Source organism: Vidua chalybeata, chromosome 1 (genome assembly GCF_026979565.1).
Source record: "Vidua chalybeata isolate OUT-0048 chromosome 1, bVidCha1 merged haplotype, whole genome shotgun sequence".
NCBI lineage: Eukaryota > Metazoa > Chordata > Aves > Passeriformes > Viduidae > Vidua > Vidua chalybeata.
The window spans coordinates 141825035-141847650 of record NC_071530.1 but is presented as its reverse complement, the minus strand read 5'-3'; the positions used below and the strand labels follow the sequence as shown (position 1 = coordinate 141847650).

The window sequence follows — 22616 nt, the reverse complement described above, 5'->3', positions numbered from 1 at the left end:
TTCATACTAAAACACGTAGCAGCACAGCCCGTGCTGTTCCCTCGGTGTGCGATTTTCCCGGGGTGAGCAGCAGCTGGACCTTTGGAGCTCTGCACCCCAAACCGTGCGGGCAGCGCTGCATTTACACCAGCGGAGGGTTCGGACCCTCGGTGTGCTTGGTTGAGCTGCCATGTGCCGGTGTCACACACGTGCAGGGTGTGGCCACCGCATGTCTGCGTGCGGAAACACGGGATTTTGACCACAATGTTTCATAAAATCTGGCAGAGTTAACGTGCAAAGTGAATGACTTTAAAACCCCACGTTTTATACAACCCACTCTCACAGTCTTGCCTGTCGTCTGGCATTTGTGGGAGAGGATGAATGAGCAGCCTCACAGCTGCTGCCGGCTGCACTCCCCAGGCTGCAGCTTTGCGAGGCCTCTCGGCTCGGTATCGGGGGGCTCAGGCAGACGCTTGTCACCAGAAACAGCCGAACTTCGGCCATTTCGGCGAATGTCACCAGAATAAAACAGTTTCTTTGCCGAATGCTAAACATGCAAGTCAGCTTCTGCACTGAAGAACGGGACGGGATCGGGTCCAGCCGAGGCCGCCCCGTCGGCAGCGGGGCGCGAACCCACGACCCCGGGCCCATTGCCCGCGCGGGGCCAATCGGCGGCCGCGCTGGTGACGCGGCGGGGCGGGCGGGGCGCGGGGCCGGGCGGGGGCGGGCGCTGCCGCCGCGGGAGCGGCACGGGCGGGCGGAGCGGGCTGTTCCCGGGGAGGGCGGGCAGCGGCTCGGGTGCTTTGGCTGTAGTCTGGTTCGCGGGGGTTGCCAGAGACCCACTCCAGGCTGCTCCACGAACACCCGCTTGACACTCGATCCCTTTTTATAGACACTGATCTTTTGCCCCCTTGTTTTTTCGGGGTGCGCTTCGCCCAGCGCCGCGGGCGCCCGCTGCCCTGGGCGCTGCCGTGCCGGGAGGCGCGGGGGGCCGGGGCCGCGATGCGCAGAGATGGGGCCTGTGGCTGCTCCCGCAAGGGCTCGTAGTGCCCGCTCGGCGCTGAGTGCCCGGCTGCCGGGGAGGTGCGTGTAGGAGAGAGGCGCCAGTAGCGCTCGATTTTATCCCGTTGTAGAGGTGCAGGCAGACAGGGGTTCAGGTGTGTTGTTGGGGTGTATTTTATTTTTCCTCTCGTTGCCTATATCAGCTTGTTTGCCCCTTCTCCTCCTTTTTTTTTTTTTTTTTTTTTTTTTTTGGGGGTGAGGTGGGAGCCCGGGGTGTCTGATTTTCCTCCAGCTGAGCAGTGCAGTTGCAGCGGTAGCGGTGAAATCCTGCTCCTCCTGTGAGCTCGAGCCAGGAAAATGGAGGCTGTGATAGAGAAGGAATGTAGTGCGCTCGGAGGGCTCTTCCAGACCATCATAAGCGACATGAAGGTAAGAGGCTGAAGGGTGTGGGGAAGCACAGACGAAGCGTCTTCCCACCTGGCCCGGCGAAACTTCGCCCCGGGCGGTGCAGCCGCATCGGGGGCTGGTGGCGGCGCGGCCTCCCCGCGGCGCTGGGGGGACGCTGCCCCGCGGCTGGGTCGGCGTCCCCGCCGCGGGACCAGCCTGGCAGAGAGGCTCCCTGGCTTCACACCCAGGGCTTGGGGCTTGCGAGTTGGTTGTAGGATACCACCCCTCCCTCCCTCCTCCTTCTGTCTTTTCTCTATTTGTCCTGCTCAAACATGCAAGCTGTTACCTTGCACCAGGGTCAGCGATTTGCCTCTTTATTTTACAAATATTTTTATTCTCCTCTTTTCTCCCCTGGTGTGGGCTGTCAGATCGGTAGCAGAATGAATGCAGCGGGGCGGGAGCGTGGTGCGGAGGAGCCGGGCACGGAGCATGTCAGCCGTGGGGTGGGGCTCAGAAGGGCAGTGTGAGCATTTCGGTGCCAAGCTGATGGGCGCGATGGAAAAAAATCTTTGCCTGGAGATGCTCAAAAGTTGATGTGTGCCTGAATTAAAATTGCGGCTCAGTCGGTTGTGTGGTATTATTTTCACGCTGTATGTGCTCGTGGAGGTGGCATTTCCTTATTTCTATGAATGGATGCAAAGGTTTCAGATCCAGGGGTCTCTCCACCAGCCACCAGAAACCTGACTGTGCTGATCCCGTCTCTGCCAAAGGGTCCCTTTGAGAGAGGCGCTCCCACTCTATCCTTGGCAGCCAAGGGCACTTCTGCAGGGTTTTCTTTGGGTGAGCGGGTGCCTCCCACCCTTCTCTCGTGGAAGTAAATAGCGTAAAAGCGTTGCTGTGTTCTGCCCGTCATGTCTCCCCCAAACCCCAGGGCTGGAGGCGCCCAGCCTCCGGCACACGGCCGTACTGCAGAATACTGCAGTGTTCCCCTGGACAAGGGCAGCTTGTCTTCCTGCCAGGGCCGACTGGGAAGGATGCAGTTGTCAGGGGATGTTGAGGGACGTGTCAGATAATGGGGACTGCCGTAATTTAAAGGCGGCAAGCGTGCACGCTGTGCTTTTCCCAGCCAGGGCATGGGATTTCTCTGGGTGTTTTAATTCAGGCAGGGCTGGTGAGCAGCGAGGACTGCAGGAGAAAGAGCTGCCAGGTAGTATTGGAGGACAGGGTCTGCTCTAAGAGGGAGCCTGGCAGAGGTGAATGGCTTCTAGTGTATTTTTTTTGGGAGGGTGGAGAAGCTGTTAGCACTAGAAGTTATTTTTTGGCAAATGTTCATATGCACTTTCCTCTCAACATATCTTAGGAGACATTTAATTAAAAACGTGGCTTGTCAAGAGCAGGCAGGTTGCAGAGAGGAGGGGGGAGTCTGTGTATATCTGTCAAGATAATGCTGCAGACCTGGCAGTGGTGGTCCTCAAGCTCTCAAACCTCCTTGGATTTTTAGTAATGACTGCACTTTAAAATAAAAGAACCCCCCCCGCCAAAAAGCAGGAAACGATCACAAATCCTGGAATAATTTTAGTGGTCAGTGCAGGGAACAGGCAGGAGATGTTCTGTTCCAGATGAAATGTGGTTTTGGGTTTCATCACAGAGGTACACCGAGTATGTTTATTCTTTCCTTCTTTTCATAAGTGATGCATTTGGTTTTTCTTGCTCTTAAGCCAGTGGGCCTCTGTGTGGATTCATTCTACATGGGAATGCTGCTCATCGGAAAACATGTTGACATGAGCGTATGGAGATGGGCACAGGTGTGAATATTTTTTTCTTAATGCTCCATAGTAGTGGAACCTGTTTTGTGAAGTGGCAATTACTGAAGGGGGAGGTTTGGAAGGAATCACTGCAGATCTTTAGCAGCATGGTGGTTGTTATGATTAAAAAAAAATCTGCTCATTATTTAGCATGAGTAGAACAAAGAATTTTTACCTCTAGTTCGATTTGATGCAGCTGATGCTGTACTACTGAGATGCACTAGGATTTTTTGTGAATTGTGCACAAAGGAGCACAACAATTTCTGAGGAAAAGTAGATATTTTTTGATAGTTAACCAGAACCTTTCAACTAATCATACCTTTAGTAGTAAAGTGAAAATTAGCATTTTAAGTGCTGTTTCACGTAGTCAGATCTGTGTGGGCAGGCTTCTGGCAGGATCTTGGAGATGTTGCGTAGGGGTCTGCCCACGCATACCCAAGTGCTCTATCCGTGCCTGTTTCTCATCGCAGGCTGTGATCAAGGCCCCACATGCCCTGCAGTGCTGAGGGATTTGATGCAGCATCTGCCTTTTTTTTAACCAAATGGTTCACAGGTTCTTTTATCATATGTATTGCTCTACCTTAAACTTTGTTATAAAGATGGTAGGGTTAATCAACAGCTTCAATTACTCTGAAGTCTTGCCAGTGGATGCAGATGGGTGCTGCAGCTGAGGTGATGAAGATATAGTACATGTGGACTGATTTTTCTCTTTGTTCACAGTAACGCAGAACTGGCTCAGGTGTACCTGTTAATTTTGAGCTCTGCCTGGTTTTGACAAGGTTACAGGAACTGGAATTACAATTCTGACCAATGTGATTATTTCCATTTGTCTCCATATACTGTGTTAGATTTGAAACTTCATATGGACAATATATGTCAGTGTGACTAACATATCCCATTTTTTGACAGCAAGATTGTGTCTTGCTGCCTGAGGTCTCTTGAATGGCACTTAATGTTTTCTTCATAAACCCCAAATTTCTCTCCACCCTCATCAAAAATTTTTTTGTGTCTAATACTCAACAAAACCTGCTCCAAAACAACTCAGCATAAAGCTAAGTGATTTGGAGAAATGATGTTACTTAGTAAATGTAAGAACAGTTAATAAACATCCCATTTGTACTGCACATTGTTGTACATCACAGAATATTCTGAATTGGAAGGGACTCACAAGGCTCATTGAATCCAGCTCTTAGCACTGCACAGGACACCTCAACAACCTCACCATGCGCCTGAGTGCTTTGTCCAAATGCTTCTTAAAATCTGTCAGGTTTGATGCTGTGACCACTTCTGTGGAGAGCCTTTTCCAGTACCCAAACACCCCCTGGGTGAAGAAACTTTTCCTGATATCTATCCTAAACCTCTCTTAACACAGCTTTGTGCTGTTCCCTTGGGTCCTGGCACTGGTCACCAGAGGGAAGAGATGCCCGTCTACTTCCTCTTGTGAGGAAGCTGTAGACTGCAATGAGGCTGCCTCTCAGTCTCCTCTAGGCTAAACAGAAAATTTGGAACTTCATTTCCCTGACAAGGGAAGTCCATTTTTTCCATGCCAAACAACGGTTAGATTTGTTGAGTAATATGGTGGTGTACATGATGACAGGGTTGTTGGTGTGAAGTCCACAATGGGAACTGTACTTGGCCGTTGTACTCTAGAATTGGATTTCTGCGCTTTGAGATTTCAGGACCTGATTAAAGAATCATAAAGGTGGGAGTGTGTGTGCCCATCCCATCCTTATTTTGATCCATTGTCACAGCCCTGATGTTTCCTATGATACATCACTGAGCATGTGGCATTACGATTTGTTACACCCTTATGCAAGATCTTTTTCAAAGCAATCAAAGTTTATAAAAACAAAAATAAAATGTGTCTGTCCCCTTAGAGGATTAGTCCTGTGTGCTACGTGCAGACGCTGTGCAACTTGTTTTTGAATGCGGCGAATTTTCTGTAGCTCCCTGTGGGAAGGGAGTATTTGATCTGAATGGTTTGTAACTCATTTCTTGCAATTGAGAAACGAGATGCTGCAATGTGCTGTTAATTTCAATATATCTTTTAGTGCAAAGCAAATCACTGCAGTTAATTTTTGGGAGGGCCTGGTGCAGATGGATTTCAAAAGAACTTGTCTCCTCATGCAGAGCAGAGTTTCTTTAATGCTTCTTTTCCTTCTGAGTTGATTTTACATTCCTTTTAATCACATTGTTCTCTGCTATCCTGAAGAAAAAAAAACAGCACCTCTGAAAACATGGAAATTGGCTGTGTTTGTAGTTCATCACTTGCTTGATGGTGTTTCTTTGGCTTTTAGCATTCTCTTTATTTGTATTGCCTCTTCTGCCAGCATGTGTTTTGACAGAGCAGGGGCTTTCTGTGCATGTACAGCACCTGACACCTGTGGTGTGGGCTCAGGAGGAAGATGAGCAATGAGCAGTTGGATGAACACAGGTTGTCTGTGACTTCATTTATACCAGTCAGAGGATTTTTATGGGTCAGGTGTGTATTGCCAGTTAGTCTCATTCATCTCCTTGCATGTGAGGGATGTGCAGCTATTGTCCTGAAACAGGATTCCCAACAGATGTGTGAGTTTTTGGAAAAATTCAGAAAAATTTTATTATGTGTGTTATTTATATTTGTTTGGCTGAAAGCGCAATAAAATCAACTTTTTGCTTCTGGCAGTAACCTCTACTATAATACACTAGAGGAGGTGCTGGGACTCCTGGACTAGTCAGTGGTGCACCTTTTCTTTCAGCCATGCAGAACTCTTGGTTAAAAGAGGAGAGAGAGACATGAACATATGGGCATAAGAAACATTTATGTTTTTGCATCCTCTTACGTGCTTTTAGAAAGTGACCCGTGAGAGGCAGCATTTTAACTTGCTTTTATAGAAGTTGGGACCAGGGGTAGCCACATCAAGGATTGAAAGTTGTTTGTTAAGTAGCCCTGTTTGCTTACAAGGGATGGCCTTGTGATATTCACACAAATAATATAAACTGAGGAAAAAATATTTGATGGAACAAATAGAACTGCTGAGACAGTTACTACAGCAAGTACAGCTGCAAGTCCTCAGCATGTATGTTAATCCAAGGAACAGCACATGTACCAGAGAACCTGGGCAAATTTATTTTACTGTGACATGTTGTAGTGCAACAGCTCTTCCCCAGCTGTGCTTTATTTGAAGCTTGAGATCTCTGTGGAGATTAGGAATGTTCAGTTGGACGATTTTAAGGGTTAGTTTCAATCCAGCTGTTAAGGATGGTAACTACTGTAAGGAAAAACAAATGTGTCATGTACTGTGACCAGCACTGTTGATGAGACATATCTTTGTTGATGAGATTGACAGTGGGATTGAGTGTTCCTGCAGCAGGTTTGATGATGTCACCCAGCTGGGTGGTGCAGTCACCATGCTGGAGGGGAGCAATGCCATCCAGAGGGACTTTGACAGATTTGGGAGGTGGGACTGTGTGAACCAGGGAGACCTTATTGCGCCTTGAGTACCAAAAGGGGTCTGCAAGAGAGTTGGAGAAGAACTTCTGACAAGGGCATGTAGTGACAGGGCAAGGGAAAATTGCTTCAATAAAGAGGGCAGGGTTAGATTAGATGCAGGTAAGAAATTTTTTTTACTGTGTGTTGAGAACAGATTTTCCAGAGAAGTTGTGGTTGCCCCTCTCTGGATCAGTTCTAGGGCAGGTTGGATGGAGCCCTGAGCAACCTGGTCTAGTGGGTGGTGTCCCTGCCCATGGCAGGGGGGTTAGAGCAGATGATCTGTAAGGGCACTTCCAACCCAAAGCATTCTGTGATTTTCTGTGCAAGAGACAGGTAGGTCCAGGCTTGGAGAGGAGGCACACCTGCCATATTACACTGGCCTGTCCATTACACAACAGTCTTTAGGACAACTAACTATATATTTCAAACCTAGCAAACAGGTGTTTCTTCCCCTTCACAAAAAGTCTGAAATGAGTTAATTTGGAGCTTTTCTTCCCATTTATTTTGTTCCTCAAAGGTTTTACCATCAAGGCATTTAGGGCTGCTCTGGTTTCTTATCCCTCTGCCTCCCAACAACCTGCTTGCTCAGGCAGTTGGTTTGTGTACACTGAAATTCTTGCCTTTTCCAAGCAGCTGCAGTATCTTTCTGTAAACATCTCCAAGGGGGAGGGATTGACATGCAGCAGAGGCTGAAAGATGGTGCAGGAAGAGAGCTTCTGCATGCCTGCCTAGACACTGAGGTTCAAGCAACAGGGCATAGCTGGGAACATACTTAGTCACAAGTAATTTATTTTTTAGGGACACATGCTTTCTTGATCCATATACTCGTGTGTGAGTGTTAACAATTTATACAACTACTGAACATTTCCTACCTAAGTGTGTATTGGGCCGGCTTATCCTGTGACATACCCAGAACAAGGATTTTTGATATCTCTTAAGAGTACTCCTTTTGGACCTGGCAGGATGCCAAGAGCTGCACAATAAGGTTTGTGAGGTTCTAAATGTGGAAGGAGTTGTGCAGTGCTGCATGAAACACAATTGACTGAACAAATGTTGGAGAACAAGAAGTCTGTGTAATTACGGGCTTAGTGCTGGTTAATACCTAACAGAGGGTGATATTCAGTGGAGGTTGCTGCTTACTTCCTGAGTTCTGAGTGTGCATGAACAGAACCCAAATCTTTGTGATAAAATACCTGAGAAGCTAATTTTTTTTAAGTACAGAAGTTGCAAGAGTTGATGTGGTATACTTGTGGATCTGTAAACAGCATCTTCTGTAGCATAGCAGTCTATGTGTTTTCAACTTCTCAAGAACATTTTTAAGGTTCATGGTCTACCCAAAGACAGTGTGGTCTTGAAGATAAGCAGGGAGCAAAATAGGAACTATATCTAAAAAGGCTTTTTGGTCTACTTCAGAGTGTGCAAAGATGAGTACAGAGAAGTTTGAGTTAGTATCATAAAGAGGCTACTCTTCAGAATAAAGTAGTCTCTTCAGGCTTCATATATAGAAATGTATTTTCCTTTTCAAGGATACATTTTCAATTTGAAAATTATGTCTGCCTTGATACTGTAAGGTGCCAAGCATTGCTTTGTTTGCTGGGATCTATGCTGACCTTTCAGGACATTGATTGACTTCTTCCTGCTGGGCTGAGATAGCTTGAATGCCAACATGTTCGGAAGGATTGGAGACAAAATGTCTGGTAGCTTTGTGGCTAAGACCATAGCAGCTTTCATCTTCAAAGTGCTCTCTGTGTGACTTGGCTCCAAAGAATGGCTTCCATTTTACAGAAAGGCAAGCTATGGCTGCAGGTTTAGTGACTTCTACTCCCTCCCCCCAGGACAAGAAGAAATTGGGTGCATCTACAACATGGAGTTAATGAGGGAATGTTGTTTAAGCCCCCAGTATAATAGGTTTCTATTTTCACATGCGCACTACTTTTTACTGATTAAGATGTGTTGCTGTTCACCCCTGCGGTAACCCGGTGTTGGCAGGCAGAAGAGATGACATCTAAAAATGACTGATAAATTCTCAACAGAAGTGTCCTGAACTTCTCTCCTGTAACTGAAGCTACAGGACCTCTCTCAGTTTTTAGTGGAGAAGCCTTATTGGAACATCTTAACCATAAGCTGGTTGATCATGAGGCATTTGTGTCTTGTGGGATTTTGTGTGAGCTCTGTACTTTTCACTCTTCTGGTCAACAGCCATAAGTGATATGTAGTTGATTTGAATTCTAGGATGCTAGCTGGAGTACAGTCATCCTTTAACAAACCATTCTTGCAGGAATGAGCTTGTGTTGGTGTGTAAAATGCTGCTGATGAGTGTGTAACTAGAGACACTTGGCTCATGGTACAGAGAGGTTCACATTTGTTCTCATTTTTTCTTCCACGTAAACTGTCACCATGCTTCTCATCCGAGCATGAGATGTATCTTTTGGTTTTTTGCCGCAAAAGTCACATGTATGCCTTGTAATGTCTCTGAAGCCCCCTGTATGGAGGCATAATTTAGAACTTTTTGTTAATAAAGCTATATTTGGGATGTCTCCTATCAATACCATCCATGAGCAAACCACATGGATGCTCATTGCCCATGAGTAAACCAAGGGTTTAATTTGGAGCTTGAAAGGGATTATTTATCTTCCCATGAGTAAAATGGAAATAAGCATACTTGCACTTCACTGTCTGTCATGAGGCAAAGGTCAATAAGCATTAAAAACTTGGGTACCTGGCTGCTGCCTTTCTCCCAGTAGGTACTTTTCTGGTCAAATCAAGTGCTTGTTAGTAGTTTGAGTCCTGGAAACTGTTATGACTGCTTGTGGGATGAAGATTGTGTTGAGTGGATGGTCAGAAATTAGGGTTTCTGCTTGCTTAAAAAGAAGTGGGAGACCCCAGTGGTGTTGGTGACATTACCAACACAGGGCTGTTGGCTTGAGGCTGTCCTATGTAGGTATTAACTTGACTGACTGCCTCCTGGTATTTTAATTATCTTCGTTTTGATCCAGCTGAAATATTGTGGGTTTAGAAAATAGCTGCTGAGTATGTACAGTGGCCACTTAATGATTGAGTGGATGAAAGGTGGTATTGATGAGTCTCTAAGGAGAAGTCTGCTATTCAGGCTTGCAAACTTGTTCTGACTTGCAGTGAAGAATGTGGAACTAAATGCTTCCTCTGGAAGACTACTTAATGTCCAGCTTTTTTTAATGTGGCATGGGATAAAAGGTCTCTAGATGCTGTGGCTAGTTGTTTCCCACCGCCCCCCATGTCTTTTGAATAACTTCCTATGTTTAGAGAATGAGAGACTGTATGTTTATGCATGATGTATTTTCTCACAGTATGAGTCTGACTTTTGTTTGCTAATTACCCAATCTTGGATTTAAACCATGAAGTGGCTGCTTTGGAGCTGAGTTTCTTCATCTTATAAACCATGAAACTGAGCTGTGGACAGCACTGATTCGACGTGGTCCCTGTTGACATAGAAGGAGGCTCATGAGTTGGATTTGTAAGCCAGGATGAGTTTTCACAGGTCCTTTCTGTACTACATATTGGAGTCACAACCATAGAGCAACTGGTATCCTTCACTGGGGGTGTTTAAGCATGGGCTAACACACTGCAGGCATTATTACAATACAAATTGAAGACTCCAGAGCTCTGACAACAGACTAGTACCAGACTTAGATTCCCTCCCCCTTTAAATGGTTAGTGAGATCTAATAAAAATGTGTGTTCTTGCGAAGTAGTGCTGCATTTCAATGCTGCTGCTAAGGGAATTGGGCATTCCTTAGAGTTCTTCAGGTGATTTGAGAATTTAGAAAAAATGGGTATCTGTCTGTGGCGGTGGTGTTGTTTTGGGTTTTTTACCCCAGTGGCGTGAATACCTTTTCTGGACTTTCTTGACTGGATTTTATTATTGATTTTTGTCATATTATTATCTGTTTTCTATATTGTTCTAATGTACTATTTAAACAAAAAACTAAACTGTTTTGAAAATACTAAACATGTGGTTCTGTGATACATAAATACCCAGTTCACAGTTTTTTTAATAGCATATGAGATGTCTTCAGCAGTGTTTTGTTGCATAATTTTCAATAGTCTGATAATGTATGTCCTTGAAAAGCAAAGCTTGGCATGCCTGTTTATACTATGCATGCTGAGGGAAACTAGTTTCTAATCCTGCCATTCCCTAAACAAGAGGTAGAAATAAGGGAAGTAATCGTATGGGTACAAGACTATGATTTTAATTACGCCTGCTTTCTTTCCTGAAGGGTAGTTACTGCTTAAATGACATCTTACTCTGATCTTTGATGTGCTTTTCCTTTCACCTGCATGCACTGTTGTCGCTCAGACCCTGAGTCTGTATCTGTCTGCTCCTCTGTTCAGTAATGTGTATGTTCAGCTCTTGCTGTGAAATCCCATGAAATTCATGTATTTTGCTGTTGATGCCTTTTCACTCCTGGCCCAGCACAAGTTGAGTCCCTTTTGCTGATGGAGCTAAGTTCAAACTTCCCCTATGCACAGCAATACCTTTAGCTTAGAAAGAGAGATGGGACTTTGAATTCAGCTGGTCCCTTTCCTTGCCTTGTGGGAGTTTTCCTTTGTCTTGTGGGAGTTTTTCTGCGAGACCTCTATGCAAATGTGTTACTCTTCCTGAAGGAGTTCTGGTGAAAGGAAGCTCCCTGACCTTTCAGAATAGCCTGTTACCTGGTCTTATAGTTGAATGGGTTGTGCAATCTGAAACTTCTCTGCTGAAGCCAAACTGATTGTCTCTTGTCCTGCACCACTGGAAAAGAGACGATGGACAGCATCAGGCTACAGGATGCTCCTGAAATCAGTATTGGGACTTGGCTGAGTTCTCATTCTGAACATAAGAAATAGGGAGTAGATAGGGTAGTTTTAGATTGGACACAAATTGATTTATTTTACAGTGAAGGGGGTGAGACAGTGAAGAAGGTTGCCCAGAAAAGTGGATTCTCCATCATTGGAAGCGTTCATGCTCAGTTTGGATGGGGCTGGGAACAACCTGATTTAGTAAAAGATATTCCTTCTCATGGCAGGGGTCTTGGACTAGATGATTGTTAAATGTCCCTTCTAACTTAAGCTGTTCTGTGATTCTGTGTATTTGAAAATCAAAGGAGTAATGGAATAGATTTTGTGTACACCTTTGTGGCATTATCAAGAATGAAGTTTCTCTTGCCAGCAAAATTCCTGTTTCAGTGTGTTGAAAGATTTGAGACTTTAGATGCAGCTTAGAAACATTCATGAGACAGGCTCTTGATGCTTTTCAGAGTAGAAAGAGGCAAAGCAAAGCAGAGTTTTTTGGATGGAGAAGAGCAATTATGAACTTCAGGCAAGACAATGCTGATTCTGTTCTCACCTTTATGTTACAAGACCTTTTGTGACTTGTTAAGGGTCTAGGCAGCCCTGTCCATGAGTCATGGACTTGTTAAATGTGTGGATTGTACAAAGGAGGATGTGTTAGTGTTTGGTAGCACTTTGTAGCTCTTGCAGTTATGGCTGGCCAAGTGCTCTTTCACCCAATTGACTATTGATTCTTCTGGAAAAGAGGACAAACTTCCAGTGCCAAATGTTACCTGAGAAGGGAAACTGCCTGTAAACTGTTGTGTCTTCCACTGTGTCAAGACATCTGTGGCTGGAATCTGTTGTTTTTTTTTTTTTTCCCTTTATTTCCTCGCTCCTTTTTCTGTCAGACTCTTATTGTTTTCCTGTACTCTTCCCCTCCACTCTTTCCTGGTTTTGTTTGTTAAATAACTCTGGAGAAGTGGTAGCTTCTATGTGCAAACCATACTTGCTGATTGCCATTTGTTATGTGTAACATCTGTGACCTTGTGTGGTGTTTTACACAATAAAGTCTCTTTGCTACTTGGAGGTAGTGTAGTGAATGCCATAGAAATGAGACATTCATAATAATCCTTGTGATTCTGTTATCTGGTAAAAATATAAAAAGAAATCTTTTGTTTCTAGCATAATTTACTTTGGAGGGGTAGGAGGACACATGCAGAAGCCAATTTACAATTTTTGTTCCAAAACCAGATCTATGGCATTTGGATGTGTTACTAGGGCGTGGAGCTCTGTAACACTGTTGTGTGTTTGGGGACTCAGCTTTTTAGCTTATCATAGCTGAACAACACTGAGGTGGAGAAGTTCTAGCTCCTGTAGCCTATGTAATTGTTTTCTTTTCCATTTCATTGAAGTCTTGCAGTTAGTCATTGTTAGTACTTTCCTGGAAGGCATTCAGCTCTTGGTTTGATAACCTCTGAGATAAAACCAAGGCACTGCTCTCGCCTGGTTCCTCTCTCTGTTACCTCTCTAGCTGAAACAGCCAAAATTAGATTCTGGATTTGCTTTACTGAAGAGCAGCTCCCTGTCTCTTTCCCCCTGCCCCAGAAGTGTAGATGGGTTGTTGCTGTGAACAAGATTCCAGACTGTTACGCTGCCTTTGTACTCGATGTCCCAGCAAGCACTGGTAATAGGGCTGCAAAGCCTTTCTGATAAATGAAAGCACTTAAAACAACACTGTCGAGGGTTTTTTGAAGATGGAATGAGTCTTGTCTGTGGGAATTGGGGTGCATGGAAATAAATTGATAAAGTAACCATCTTTTTGCTTAATGGGAAAAGAAGACTCATAACTTCTTTTGGAAAAAAAAAAGAGTGAGAGAACAGAGAGTGAGAGAACATTTTAAAACTGTCAGGGCTGCTGATACTTAAGTTATAATCTTAGATACAACAATCTGGGTTCCTATTCTTGCCATTAGATGTCATCAATAACAGTTTCAATAAATATCCTTTGCTGCAAGTCTACCCTTCCTTTTTTGAGCAATCATTGACTTTCTTGTGTGTGTGTCTCTTCTCACTCCTGGTGTGGGATCACTGGCCTGAAAGGAAGGGGAAAACTATCTTCCATAAATCTTCTGTAGAGTTGTGTTTATGTAGGGGGATTGTGCTGGTTCACCAAAATAAAAAAATCTCCCCCCAAGACTTAACTGCATCTTGGTGATACTTTCCTGCTCTTCCCTGGTGTGGTGGGCTGACCTTAGCTAGCTGCTTTTTATCTCTTCTTCCTCAGTGGGATGGTAAGAAAATGGTAAGAAAAAGCTAAACGATTAAGACAGAGACACAGAAATCACTTACTAGTTATCGTCACGAGCAAATCAGACCTGACTGGAGAAGATGAAATTTACTGCTAGTTGAAATAGATGTGAATGGTGAGGAAAGTGGACAAAAATCTGCCCATGTCCATGAGTCTGGGTGTCGGATGGGATTTCACTGAATGATGATGGCTCACCCTTTTCCCCGTGGCAGTCCAGGAGCTGTGGCTTTGGAGGACTCCGCCCAGCTCTGGGTGTTGGTGTCTGGCACTTCAGACGCACTTGCTGTCCCTGAGGGGAAGTTGTTTCATGTCCCTAATGCGGACCGGCTACCTGCGTGACAGGCACGAGGCACCAGTTTGTTTCTCAGCCCTGAGGCAGAAAGGTGTTTTCCGTGTTTTCCCTGCCGGTGTTTGGCACGGATTAGCTGGAGCTGGGCTGTGAGATCAGGTGACTAATCACCTATAAGGCCACTAATTAAGCAATGGGGTAGGATAATGGCATGCTGCGGCTTACTGGTGACATGCTGAGCTCCCCTGAGGAGCTCCAGGGGCCTTGATGCCATGGAGTGTCATGGGGGAAACACCCATTCCGTGCAGGACAGGTCAAATTTCTTCCTTCGATGACTAAGAAATGATTGGGCACAAAGTTATTTCGGGGGAAATAGTCCTTGGATTAATCCTTTAACAATTTAAAAGAAAATTATTTAAACAAACCCTCACTGTAATTGATCCCTGGATTAATCCATGAGGAGCTAAATGGGAATTTGTGACCCAGGATCCTGCCGTGGCTCTTCCCTAAGTGTGGCTGCACCTGGGGGAGGCCTCCTGCTTTCAGAGATAACACCAGGCCTAAATAACCCTGACATTTAAAAGGGGAAAAATTAGTTTCTTTATCAGCCAGCTGAAATTGGAAATTGCAGAGGGAGCAGGGGAAGCTCTGGGAGAGGCAGCATTAAAAATACTGTGTTACTATTCTTCAGAAGAGGCTTTATGTCACAAAAGCATGTCTCGGACAAAGACATCAAATTCCATCTGCTGTTTCTTTGTGTTTAAGTTGAGAAAGTAATACATGTTGAATCAAGCATGTATATTTTTCACCACTGTTAACATTTCTCTTGACACTGCTTTGACAACAGCAAGAACAGTTGCTGGAGGTGAGACACAGCAGGGCTGCCGTGCTCCAGGTGGCACAGGGAAGAGGTCTTGGGGAAGGAGTTGCTGCCCAGGGCACTAGTGCTGTGAGGATTTACAGCACCGGTTTGATTCCTGCCATCTCCTTGGTTTGTCCCCACAGACATCACTTAGATGGCTTCCTTGCTTCCTAGGTGCTGGAGTTGGAATAAACCCCTGGTTGTTTGGTCTTCTGAAGTGGTGGTAGGTGTTGAGCACTTTTGCTGTAGGTAGGAATGAAGGGGGTTTCAGTTTCAGCAGGGATGTGGTGATGGAAATGTTCTTTGGAAAAGCTGAAAGGAATAATATAATTCAGTGTGTGACTTCATGATCTGAGGGAGAGGTGAGCTTGTGGATGTGGCTTCAGCAGGGAGAAGTGAGAGCAAATTATTCTGGAACCCAGATGAAGTACATGCCTCTTACTTTCAGCTGAGTGCGAGATCAAGATATGGCAAGGTGAGCAAATAATATAGGACTTCATATCACTAATGTAAAACTGCTGGAAGGTTTTCTTTAAAAATGCAAAAACAAGCAAAAAAAAGAACTCCAACAAAATCCACCAGCGAAAGTATTAATTCAGTGACATAAAAAAAACCCAAAAGCTCAAGTTTTCTACTGTCTGAAATGAGAACAGATGCTCTTTGCCACTATATAGGGAGCCCAGGTAAACAAACTGCATTGATTTCAACCAAACAAATACAGCAAACAATTAATAAAGTCAACTCTTACTTGAGCAGGCTTGGTTTGAGGAAAACAGTATTTTTATAGACAAGAACTAAATAGTTGTGGAGATGTTTGACTTTCCCAGTTTTGCTTTCCAGGCTGACCACAAGCTAAATAAAAAAGGGGGTTTCTTCTTGAGCTGTGTTTTGATAGGAGTGCCTTAAGCTTGCCTGGGAAGCGGCTAAACACAGGGCTGGTGTCAATCTGCTGCGTGCCATCAGGTGTGTTTAGCTGGGTAATACACCAGTGAGATGGAAACATAATCAGGCTCCTTTGGTATCCTCTGCTTGCCGGCTTGCATTTTGCTGGAGAATCCCGTAAAGCCTTGGGCTGTGCTGGTGATTGTCAGGGCTTTCAGGGCTCCTGGCATGCACATGCATAATGCATGCATGGCGTGCAGGTGACAATGAGAGACGGGGTTCAGAGTAGGGATTGCAGTAAGACTAATAGGTTTAAGGAAATAGCATTTTTTGCCTCTTTTAAATAATTGGGTTTCTTTGATTTTTAAAATGTCTGACAGTTTCTTGCTTAGCACAAAGCACTTTATATTCTAGGTCTTGCCACCCAGATAACTGCTATTTTCTCTTTTCCCTTCTGCAATTTGCCACTGGTTCTGTCATGTGTAGGGTATAACAAGGTTTTATGAACACCTGCTTTGCATTGTTTGGGGCCTTTTCTCTTTTTTTTTTTTTTTTTTTTTTTCTTTTAGTAAAAACCCCACAAGCCTTGCTGAAGAAGAGCGGGTAGAGTACCAGTAGGCTTCCATGCAGGTATCTGGGAGCTGCCTTGCCAGGGTGTATTGAGGAGCTGGAATTTGTCTGACAGCTTTTGGGGAAGGGCCTGTCTTTGCCCTGAAAACAAAAGACTGTCTCTCACGGCAATGTGGGCTGTGGATTTTGGTTTGCTTACAAAAATCAGATCAGTTTATAAGGGCGGACTGAGTTTGCTACAAGCAACTACTCTTGATAGAAACCTCTTCCAGTCAGAGCTGGGGTAATGTTAGCCTTGAGGATCTGCCTTATCTGGGTTTTATTGTGTTGTTGCTCTGGTAACAGCAAGTCTTATACCTTTATTAAAGGAAGCAGGGATATTTTATTTTACTCTCTAGACTCCAATCAAAGAGAAATTTTGAGGTTTGTTTCTACCACATTTTTGATCTTAGCAGAAAATTTGTACTTGCTCTGCAGAGAGCAATTTCAGAGCAGAGAGCAATTTTTTGTTTTAACTTTGGCAAATAAAGATCAGGACTTTGTGTCCATATTCTAAGTATAACTTTGGGTTTTAATCCAGTCTTAAAAAAATGGGGAAAATTCTACAGGAAACTTGAAGTCGGGAAGAATTAAACCTTCTTAAGCACTTTGTATGCACTCAATGCCATGCTGTTTTATCAGCTTCAATTCAGAAATTGTCTCCAAGGCTTTTGACTGTTTTGGAAACAGGTCTTGTAGTGCAAAGGTGGCTGTTGAGAGAGCTGGTTGTCTTGAGCTGTCACTGTGCTTTTCTGTGTGCAATTACAGAGTTATATTGAGGCAGTGCTTGAGGTAGGTGGTGTCTTGGTCAAGTCACACTTTTATTGTACAGGTTTTGAACCTGGAAAAAACACAGATGGATCAGTTGGTAAAGAAGAATAACTCTGCTGCCTTTGGTTTTGGGAGCTTCTCTGTACATGCTGTTGCAATATACTACTACCCTGCTTTGAATGGGCTTGGTTTTTGCTGTATCCATCCAAAGGAAGGCATTTCTTTTTGCTGCTTCAGTTCAAATCCCTTTTGCCCAGTGTTTCTATTCAGAAAAACTGTAAAGCCTCATCAGAGGACTACTATTTCATCTGGATTCAGAAGCAGTCAATTTTGATGTTCATGGATTAGGATTTACTACAGTTTTAGTTATTGTTTTATATCTAGTTTAATTTGATCTATAGTATTAAAATCAAAATGCTCCAATTAAGTGTTCATTGTTGTATTTTGTTTTTTCTTGCAGGGAAGTTATCCAGTGTGGGAAGATTTTATAAATAAAGCTGGGAAACTGCAGTCTCAGCTTCGGTAAGTTTTACATTACACAGTCAAGATCCCCTACAGTTCCCTGGATGTGCAAACATTAAGATTAAATGCAGCTTTTGCAAGGATAATTTTCTAAGCACATTCTAGTAAAATTGTGCATATTTCTTAGTCAATACCTGCATGTAATTTTTTAAATACTACTACTGGTGTCTTAATGTATTTAGGAAAATTCACAATATGCCACCAGCTATACATAATAAATATAAAATTAGCTAAATTTCATGGATATTGATGAAAAACTGGAAAGAGTTTATTGTTGTTTAGTGAACACACATTTGGAGCTAGGTCTATGATGCCCTTTTTATTAGTGTAGAATACAAAGGGGTTATGTTGGAAGAGGGCTCAAAATAATAAAAAGTTTTTGGTAGCCTTAACAGCATTTTCTTCTGACTTAAAAATGAAGGGAATTGCTTTCCTGGATTGCTTTGCATTGGTGATTATTAAAACGTAAAGTTTTGAGGCATACTTTGAAAATGGTATTCTGGATTTTTAGTATATGGCGGAAGTATCATGCTCAGACCAATTCTACCTCTAGAATTAATTAATTTGTAAAATTTGTTTCTGCTGATACAAATAAAAGCTCCATTTCCTCACAACTCTCCCTAAATCAGTCTCCTCTCTGCTCTACAAAGCACCAGTTTTTGTCTGCAGCAGCTGTAATGGTAACAGGTTATTGGCAGTCTGGTTTGTGGTTCTGTGTTGCATTATGAACCATTCCCAAAGAAGCTGGAGGTTTGCTTCATTTGCCCTTAACAGCTGGAATATGCTGTCTACTACACTGTGCCTAACATGCCACACTTGCATGTGGTTTTTTTCCTTCTCTAGCAATGATGTCACAGTGAATATGGAAGATGTAGAAGAAGTAGAGAAAGAAGAGAAATGGAGAACTTTCCTAGCCTTATGTACTCTTCAAACACAGGGCTTCTGGGATGGCATGAGGCATAGTTTTGTTTATTTCCCAGTCCTGTGGTGTTGCATTCAGTCAGTGCAGTGCTACAGGAACATGCAAGCAGGCAGCTTGAAAGCCTGTGTTCGAGGATTTGCTGTTTGTTTCTAGCAAATGTGAGCCTTTTGCTGCTGTTTCATTTCTGTGTGCTCTGATAAAGGACAGCAGATGTCATTTGAGCTAGAGCCAGGTCTTTCTGGATCTTGTTACTGGGGAAATGGAACTTTGTTATTAGCAATATAATTAATAATTAACAACACAGTACATGAATAGCAGTGTGACCCACAAGTTTGGAAGATGAGCATCACAAAGAGTGTTAAGGAAAATTTTAGAAAAAATTTTCTGGTTCCAGGGCCCAATATTGCTAGCTAGCTGTCAGGGTGGGGGATTTGCCTTCCCTTTAATCTCCGGGGCATGTAGAGAGTCCTTATGCATTTGCTGGGTCCTCTCACGCCTAGGGTGTTTTTTTCTGTGTGTGTTCAAATCTTTTGTGCTTGTCAGTAGGCCATTTACTACACTGCCAGTTATGTCCTCTGTATCTTGAGCATATTTGGAGTGAGACTTGCATAAAATCTGACCTAATTAAGCAGTCCTGTGGTCTTTCTGGCCAAGGATCAGCTTCCCTGCAGGTCTACTGGGTTTTTTGAGGCTACAAAGGAGCTCTTGAAACAAAGTGAATGTGATAGTCCCAGTTCTGGATTTTGCTTGAGAAGGCTGACTGACACCATCAGGGGAGAAAATCAGAATTACTATTAGAAAAGATGTGCAGGAACAGAACCATGAGGTAACTGTGGAGAGGGCACAATTGTAGAGCCCTGGCCTACTTTCTCTTTAATTGGGTCAACCAGACTATAAACCTTCAGAAACTGGGACTGACCTGAGGTGTTCAGAACTCTGGGGTGTGCTTATGTAGAACAAACGTGTCTGGAAAAACTGTAACTCACGTTTGCTGTCCACTTGAAGAGATGTGTGGTCTGTGGGTGCTTTCCAAACGTGGAAGGAGATTGGGCTAGTGAGGTTGACACTTTGGATTGTGAAGTCTGAGGTTGCTGGTGCACCTCTCAGGAAAGGTCCTGCTTGGAGGAGCACTAGATCAGAAAGGGGTTTTGGTAATTTTGGGGGTTTGGGGGTTGATGGTTTTTGTGGGTTTGAGTTGTTTTGGTTTTTTTCTTGAAATTGAGGGTTTTTTTCCTTTTTTTCCCACTTTTCCATTTGTCCAAGAACTCCAGGCCAGTCTGATTTAAAAAAAAATTTCTGTTTCAAGGGATGCTCATGCTCCCCACATGAAAAATGCAGGAAACTGTTTGGCTAGGATCCTAGATAAAAGGAAGTTTTTGCATGTTTATTCTTAAAATATGCATATTCCCTGAAAATAGCAGTGGCTATAATTTGTTCACTAATGGGTGAAGTATAATGTGTGTTAGATTTGTTTTTCATGTTTGACTGCTTAATATTAGTTCATCAGAGGAAATCAGCTAGAAGGAGAGTGGCTGTGCTCTTTTGAAACAGCACCTGTCCTGTGCAATTCTCAGCATGGAATTAGCGTGGCTGCCTCCAAGTCCATAGTGCTAACACAAAGCAAGGAAGGGATTAAGAAATGAAGGAGGGAAAAGGCTAAGTTCAGATATAAAAGAGAATACTTTTTGTGGCCTCTGCAAGTTCACAGTGTTATTCTTTATAAGCCTAAATGTTTTTGGCAGTAATTAAATAGGCATCAATGAGACACTGCTAATGTTTTGTTATCTGTATGCATTTCAGGACTACAGTAGTAGCAGCTGCTGCCTTTTTGGATGCCTTTCAGAAAGTGGCTGACATGGCTACTAATACACGTGGTAAGCAGATGTGTCAATATTGAGTTTAACAGAATGCTGTGTGGTTTATACCATTTGTCGTAATAAAAAGAAGTCTTGTTACATTGACAAGCAGATCTGTGAGACATCTGTTAGGTGGACTTGCACTTTGAAAAAGTGGCATGTGGAAAAGGAAGTTGTCTTTACTGAAAAAAAATGCTGGAAACCTGTAATTTAAATGTGTCATCAATCATATGAACACTTCTTAATTACCATTTGAATTATACGTTGATGAATAATATTTTAGAAAGTAAGATTTACAGAAATCTGTGTTCACTGACGCCTCTGTACCTTGTGTAAATGTAAAAGGCTTGATACTCAGCTGGAATAAATAACTGTAGGGCTGCTGGAGACAGAGCAGATACTAGCTGATGCTGTGTAATAGCAGTAATGATGACAGTGACCTGTACTTATATCTTTGAGCAAAGACTTCGCTTGTGCTTCCCCCTTAAGTCTGACATTCTTGGTCAAACTCAATTTTCCTGGCTGTGGGCTTCTCTGGGTAGCAGTCTCAGCTTATTGGTGAGTTTGGAGAGCCAAAATAGTGCAGCTGGCATTCTTTCCAGACTGCTGAGTTGGAAGGAGACAAAAGGCTGGATGCCCAGTGACCAAGGCATTGTGTGCAGATGTCCCTGCAGTGGTGTAGGGCATTCCCTGTGGTCACTGTCCTTGGACTGCTGCTGAAGAGTAAATCCAGTGTGCAGATAAATCACTACTGAGGGAGCAGCTCTAGCCCTAAAGATTTTGTTGCATTTTTTAAAGTCCTAATGTGCTGTTGGCATTTGACTTGGAGAGTAAGAAAGTAGCATTGCTGACATGAAGGGTGTTCAAGCTCAGTCAGACTTCCCTTACCTCTGGCTAACAGGAGGAGTAGCAGTGGCTGGAGTGAATTCCAAGTCATAGAATGACAAGAGGGAAGAATACTTCTTTTTCCTGTCTATAGCTAATATTTACATTCTGATAAGAAGTTCCTCATTATATGCACACCTACTATAAATTATAGGTAATCTACTCACATAAAATAATAAACATGACAGAAGGTGGAATAAAGTGAGGATGAGACCCGGGAAGAACTTAACTTGGATTTCTAACATGTCCTTCCTTCAAGCATATTCTCTTCTCTTTCTTCTGCCTTCCCCAAGGGGAAACAAAGTAAACTACGGAAATCCTTGCGACTTGTCTTCTAGCTATACTGGCAGGCTTATAGGACTTGCATTGAGATACCAGAATGAATGAAACTTTTCCCACTCTCAAACAAAAAATGGCTTGTGTGGGTTTTTGAAGGGTATTTTACACTTTCTGCTGTGTTGTGTCTTGTCTCTTATCTCTCCGAACACATCCTTTACAAAAGGAGCTCTGTGAATCCAGGCATGCCAAATTTGTATAGCTCCTCTGTTCTGTCTTCTGCCTTCTCTGACTGAAAGGACAGAAGAGAATTTTGCTTCTATTTTTAGAAAGTGATGTTCTGGGCAATGAATCAAAACTCAAAGTTAGCTGGTGGTTCTGATCTACCACCCACCCCAACTTCCATTTGTGCCCATTCAAGTTTATCTCAGAGGTTGCACCTTGGTCCTTTAACAAATACTGATCATTCTGCCTTGCTGTGTACAGGGATAAACACCTGCCCCAGGGAAGGTGATGGCAAAAATCCAATTGTGACTGAGGGCACAATTCAGTAAATATGTGTTTTGCCATCAGTTTAAGGAATTCTATTCCAAAACTGAAACAGAACAGACTTCATATTTTTTTTTCTCTGATGTGGGAATTTTAACAGGCTCTCAGTTTTCCCTTGGAGTGGTTACCTAAAGTGAAAAATTCTCTCCTAAATTTTGCCTGTTACTTACCCAGTTTATAGAATTAGGTATCCGATTGTGTAATCAAACATCTGGCTGTGTTTCACACTGTTTAGAGGGTTAACAGATAAACCAAAGTTTAGAGTTAACAGATTAACCAAAGTCAGACAAAGTCATGGTCAGTTGCTGGGGATATATGAGACTTGAATAGCACTTCCCATGACAAAGGCAGGGAGGTTGGTGTATTTTACATCATGAGGCTCTTTTATCATTGCATGAGCCAAATGCTTCTTCTGGGAGCTAACTGTATATGAAAATGCTGAAGCAGGTG

The 22616-nt window shown here is 43.4% G+C and overlaps 1 protein-coding gene across 12 annotated transcripts in view; it reads left to right on the top strand.

Annotated features, from left to right (window-relative positions):
• The first annotated feature begins 787 nt into the window (after positions 1-787).
• Positions 788-22616, top strand: part of MTSS1 (MTSS I-BAR domain containing 1) — a 127978-nt gene continuing 106149 nt past the window's right edge. For 9 of the 12 annotated variants that reach the window (XM_053942366.1, XM_053942316.1, XM_053942353.1 and 6 more), the window contains exons 1-3: positions 788-1410; positions 17617-17678; positions 20401-20474. In XM_053942366.1, coding sequence (XP_053798341.1) covers positions 1339-1410; positions 17617-17678; positions 20401-20474 — 208 coding nt within the window. In that variant the 5' untranslated portion in view covers positions 788-1338. Of the gene's footprint in view, positions 1411-14165; positions 14192-17616; positions 17679-20400; positions 20475-22616 lie in introns of those variants that run through there. The other 3 variants (XM_053942293.1, XM_053942282.1, XM_053942334.1) reach the window with 3 other exon arrangements.